The sequence below is a fragment of the Oncorhynchus clarkii genome, unplaced genomic scaffold (genome assembly GCF_045791955.1).
Source record: "Oncorhynchus clarkii lewisi isolate Uvic-CL-2024 unplaced genomic scaffold, UVic_Ocla_1.0 unplaced_contig_587_pilon_pilon, whole genome shotgun sequence".
Taxonomy (NCBI): domain Eukaryota; kingdom Metazoa; phylum Chordata; class Actinopteri; order Salmoniformes; family Salmonidae; genus Oncorhynchus; species Oncorhynchus clarkii.
Genome location: NW_027258387.1, coordinates 54,875 through 60,874, shown reverse-complemented (window position 1 = coordinate 60,874; position 6,000 = coordinate 54,875). Strand labels below are relative to the sequence as shown.

Here is a 6,000-nt window from a genome sequence, read left to right as displayed (position 1 = left end):
AAATAAACGATATCGAATTGTTGATTCTGCACGTCGGGTTTTGGATATGTCAAAATTTGTACTTCCATTTCAATGTGTGCAATTGGAGCAGCAAATGCCCAAATTACAAATATGAATGCATGTCCAAGTGACTCAAACTCCGTGAGTCTCGTATTGCCTAATGCTAATTTTAGAAGGCAATATTTAAACAACGCAGACACCCGTCCATGCACTGACATTAACGTTGCGTTTATAACATACATATCAAACGTGGGCTCTCATTGCGCGGATACTGAGGGTTAAAGCAAACGTTTGAGCCTAAGGTCGCAGTTAACATTTGAAATAATGAAACAGGCCCGAGGTTCTGTTCGCTGTCAAAACAGAATTCCGGAGAAAGGAGCCAGAGCACTACAAACTGGGAAATAAATGCCCGTTAATTTATATTAAATTACATTTTATGACAACTAAAAAAAACGGAAGATAAAACATAATTCCAATAATATCGCGTGTAACTTCTACTTGCCCGTCAGATAAGAGTCCATCTGTTATTCTTATGAGCGTAATCCAGTTGAAAAAGATCCACACATTTCTGTCTTGCAAGATGCGTTAACTTCACACCGCATGTCGAGGCGTCTATTCCAGGTATGGTGCGTTCGATGATCCTAACCCAGATACCAAAATAATATTTATCCGTGAACATACACAAAAGTTTGCAAGTTGACAGTGTGTATGTGTACGTAATTATCAGGCACTACAAGCAGAATTCCAAAATGGCTTCCCAGACGTAACAAAGCAAGAAGGATCGCAGCAGAGATGTTCCTCCCACTCCCAGACCCGCTATTGTCAGTTTATGGCGCACACTGAATCTATTGGAGTAAAATGAAATTGCTACATCCCACCACTACTGTAACTTCTCCCATCGGATGAGAGTTGAACTGGGAGTAGTGATCCAAGTATAATAGATATACTGATAAACTATAGCGTAACACTGAATATGATTTTGTATCAAATCAATCAAAATCACTGAGTACAAATACTGGAGGTACAGAATACACCAAAAAATAAATCACTGTTTTTGTCACAGGACTAAAAGAGCTCAATACCTATATGTCTAGGGCTCTTATACAAAACTAGAAATAATCTATAACTGGACAGTACAATGCAATCTGGGAAACTACTGCTACTGCACATTCAATGTATCATTTGCACTCATTCAGATACATAATCATGATCCATCAACAGCTGTTTCCCCATCACCTCTCCAGGACAGAACTCCTACAGCTGAGGGATCACTATTCATGTAAATGATGACCACAGGACAGAGAGTGGTATTTTCTCTCTGGTCAAAAACATTAATGTTGGGCCAAACTCAAATCTTAACCAATGCAAGTGAATTCATACATACCCACATACATACATACATACATACATACATAAAGTCTAACAAGTGGCCTGTTTACAGAGCAGATTACAACCCAAATATCAAATCAGGATCAGCTGAGAAGTTGAGCCTCATCAATAATTAATTTGGCCCCCATGGAACCTTTTGGATCAAGATTTAGAAAATAGTCTCATGAGACCAATAAAACAGGATATATGCAACAGGGCAGTGGCACATTGCATGCAGCCAAGTCTGCATCTCCATGCCAAAAAAAGTGGTCCAGCATCATTCTCCTCCCACTTCATAGGACTACTGCAACACCTACTGTCTGTGAAAGTGTATTACATGGTGATGTACCCTCTCACCCAAGCCATTTGAACCATTCACAGGGCTTTGGAAGATTGACAGGGGGAGCAAAGGGTGTCCTCTCTGGTGTCTCGTTGGACATAGAGAGAGTGGGGTTTAGGGATAACATGACAGGAGTGGTTGACGCACGTCACTTGAATCGAATGATTCCATGTGTATGTGACAAATCAAATTTGATTTGATTTATGATGGACGGAAAGAAGGAGCAAAGCCTATCATTTTTACTGTCTTTTGATGAAGTGGTTCTCCCAACTTATGTAAAACTTGGGTATGTGAGATATGCGGTGAGACCGCATGTACAGAAGCCGCTGCAGTGTTATAATTGTAAAAAGTTGACATGTGGCAAGTGTTTGTCGAAGGAATAAATATGTTGGAGAGTCAGATGAAGCATGTTGCTGTAATTGTGATGGGAATCACATTCCCGAGTTCCCAGAGTGCCCTGTAAGGATGAAGGAGGTTGCAGTAGCAGGATCAGGGCTATCCAGCAGATCTCCTATGTGGAGGCAGTGAAAATAGCTGAAGGAGTGAAGAGATATGAGATGGTAGTGGATGTCCCACAGACTGCAGTGAATGCAATGCAGGAGAAGGATCCCGACACACTAACAGTGAAGAAGGTGGACTTTGATGCGTATATAGCACAAGTGACATTGCACTACTCAAACTAATTTTAAAAATCAACAAAGAAATCTAAGAAGTTAGACACCATTGTGAAAGGGGCAAATAGATGTCTGAATCTCCAGGACTTTACAGCAGAAATGTTACAAGGAATACTGAATTAAGAGGTTCCTGAGCTGGGTTCTGAATAGACATTTAAATCCGACTGAAAGAGTAGTTGTTGTTCAAAATTATGGGTTAGTTATTAATAAGAGAACATCGTGGTATAGCCTGGTAGTGACCGGCCTCACACTCCAGTACAGTAGCTGGCAGTATATGCATCTGTTAGTTGGTTGCGATCCGCCCAAAAAACACAAAGAAGAAAACAGGTGACGCAGTAGGCAGGGTTACCGCGAGATTTTGGATTCAAAGTAAATCTAGTTCAGCTGGAGATGAGAAAAACATATTGTAGTTACCCTGTCAACATAAACGTCAATGATGCACACACCGTTCCAGATTAGATAATTGGTGCACTGGTCAATAATTACGAAATCAGGAGAAAGAAATAAAGTGCATGCAACCATGGTGGTGGTTGGTCGTGCAGCCTTGATGTGCTAGCTAAGTAGCTAGCTAGCTTACGTCATACCTTCTCGTATTCTAACGTTACTTTTCTGTTTTCTAAGTACATCACTAGTTGCACGTATAATCCAACACGTATGCATACATTTCGCACGTCTCATATAACAAGTTACTGGTAGTAGACACCACTAGTCTGAATGTGGGACTATTTCTAAAACAGTTCACGTTTACTGTAACTTACACTCGGCGCTGGTTGTCAAATCCACAGGTTGTTGTGAAGATGAACGACGGTCTGTCTGGCTGTTCAGTTATCCACCAAAATCAGTTCAAGGAAGTAAAATGTTGCTACCAAGTCAGTGCATGGCAAGCCTGCCTAAAAAGTAGCTAACGTTCGGTTTGCCCTTTCCCCGACTGGCACAGTAATATTTTCCGCTGCTCAAACTGACATCACATGGAGGAGAGCAATAATTAACCGCGTTTCAAATCACAATCCTTTTTAGGTAAAAATGCCCATATATAGTAGCTGTAGGAAGCAGCCAGAGCTGTAGCGCTGCCTACTGGACGGTTTAAGCATCTCTTTTTCGTCTCTGTCAAAATCGTACTATTTTTAAACTGGCCAATATAGGCATACTGTGATATCATTTAGACCAGCAGTAGAGTGCACTGTATACTATCCTGTGACAGCAACAACAAAAAAAACGACCAGCACATCATCCCTTGAAGAGGTAGGCTAGATAACCAGTTCTACAGAGTAAATAATTGTGTTTTGTGAATCCATTTGTGTTATATGACAATGGAAAGACTTGTTGAGGAAACTTTCTAGCCTACTATGAGATAAAATATGTAGGGCAGGCCACATGTCATGAGGAATGTTGGTGATGCTGATCCTATTGTTTCTTGTTACTGACCTGAGGTCACATGACTAGAACGTTGCATAGGTTATGTGAGTACAACTATCACACTCTTGTATAAGATAGGATCACTTTTGACAGGATTATAGAACATTTGCTACACAGTATGAGGAACTTGTTGCACTTTGTGTTTGTTTGAGTTGCTTGCTGTACAGCCTGATGATGTGGATCACTGTAAATAGTCTACACACCTTTGTTAAAAATGTGTCTTCTGACAAGTCCATTTGCTGAATTTGTTTTTAAAAATTATTACCTACTAACATCTAGTACTGGACTGTATATGGCTCTTATGTATCTGTGCTCTCTTTCTGCAGATACCTATTGTGAGAGTTGCTTGACTACAGCCCAAGGTAGGATTGATATGCCTGTTGTCATTCACGTGAAGTGTGTTCAAGAGGGCTAGTAGACAGTCATGGAAGGCATTGCTGTTGCTCTCTTGCTACATTGAAGAGCATCAGACCAGGCATTGTTGCTACACTCTTGCTACATTGAAGAGTATCAGACCAGGCACTGTTGCTACACTCTTGCTACATTTAACCACAGTGTGACAACAGAAGGCATTTGCTTGATCCTTAGATATAGAAATAGAGTTATTAGAATCATTGATTCATGCTCTTTTTTTCTTCTTCCAGAAATTGAGAGCAGAAGAAAGACACAGCAGAGTCCAGACGGGATGTTATTGAGAAGCTAGTCAGTGGTGCTGTGTACCAAGATATAGATGCTAAAATCCCCACTGAACACATTTTAATGTAACTATGTTCAACTGTACCAACTCTGTTTATTTGATCTCCAAAATGATCTTAGAATAAGAATAAAGATATTTCTCAATATTTCTCAATATCATGTTGTTTTATGTTATTGTAATTTCTGCCATACTGAACTGACAATGCAATCATTTGTAGGTTCACCCGCTAATGCAATATATTGATAAAGGATGTGACAACTATTATCTTAATGGAATCAAGTGTTCAGCCATCTGCCCTTTTCCAGAAACATCCATATTGCGTTTCTCTCTGTCTCATACAAAATCCATATCTGAATAAGCTTAGAAATAACACAGTTGGATTGAATTATATGAATTTGAATTGGATATTATTGATTATGCATTATACACTATTTCAAATGTGCTTTCATTTGTAAATTACATTGTCAAATCACTCAATTTGAATGTGAGTCCTGTAATACTTTTACAGATTCAAGAGATCATTATGATGACTGAATAATGATTTATTTCAGAAATTCTGACATAGATAAAGATGTAGTATATTTAATTCAACTGCTTATAATACTAGGTAAATTTCATGTTCACAAATGCAAATGGTCTAATTCAAAAACCTAACTTTTTTCACTTTATAAATGAGTTTAAACAATATGGCACTACTTTAACTAAAATTAAAAACAAAAAGGCGTTTAAAACTTGTATTATTAATTAATATGATTGGTTTGTTTAGGATTCCTGGCAACATAAATAGTTTGTTTGTATGCTTGTTTTCATGTGACTATTCCTCTTTTGTTTGGTGATATATATATTTTTAAATCAAATTTAAAAATAAAATTATGATGTTCCATTTCCGTCCCAAATGCTTATTTATGATCTTCCCCTTTGGTGTCTATTGCAAAAAGGAAATTACAGGATTTCCTATTTGGGCTCAATTTAGGCCTGGTGGCGCCATCATCATATTGCTTCTTATTAAAATCATATTACACCTTTCAACATTGGAGGCTGAGGCTAGGGGAAATGAAGGTGCTGGGGAAAGAAATGGAACTGGGCCTAAATTATGTTGCTAGGAGGCGCTGTTGCGACCGGAAGAGGTCGATGTGATGAGGACCATTTGACACAAACCTGAAACAGAAAAGAGAAATTCACAATTCTGAAATTCTGTAAGCAACAGAAACCATAAGACATACGACGCCAGGAGATATTCATTTGTCTTCAACTTTGTATTTAGGGGAATTAAAGAGATACACGGAGTCATTGGTTGTGGATGTCACGCTAGAAAATCAGGGTAAGAGGAGAGGGATGGGCACGGACAAAACCCGCTGTCAGTCAGCCACTGCTGGGCACAGCTGTAGAAGCATGGCTTGCTTCACGAGTCAAATACTATTACCATGCCGCAAAATGTATTGAGGATGCACTGTTTGCCAGCCAGACTATTCTGCTACAATGTATCAAAGTGTAGGCTAGATGCG

At 39.1% G+C, this 6,000-nt stretch overlaps 1 protein-coding gene across 1 annotated transcript in view; it reads left to right on the top strand.

Annotated features, from left to right (window-relative positions):
• The first annotated feature begins 2,005 nt into the window (after positions 1-2,005).
• The window catches only part of LOC139396834 (centriolar coiled-coil protein of 110 kDa-like), a 29,018-nt gene continuing 25,023 nt past the window's right edge, over positions 2,006-6,000 (top strand). The window contains exons 1-4 of the mRNA XM_071143751.1: positions 2,006-2,010; positions 2,160-2,367; positions 3,966-3,984; positions 4,125-4,160. Coding sequence (XP_070999852.1) covers positions 2,006-2,010; positions 2,160-2,367; positions 3,966-3,984; positions 4,125-4,160 — 268 coding nt within the window. The remainder of the gene's footprint in view (positions 2,011-2,159; positions 2,368-3,965; positions 3,985-4,124; positions 4,161-6,000) is intronic.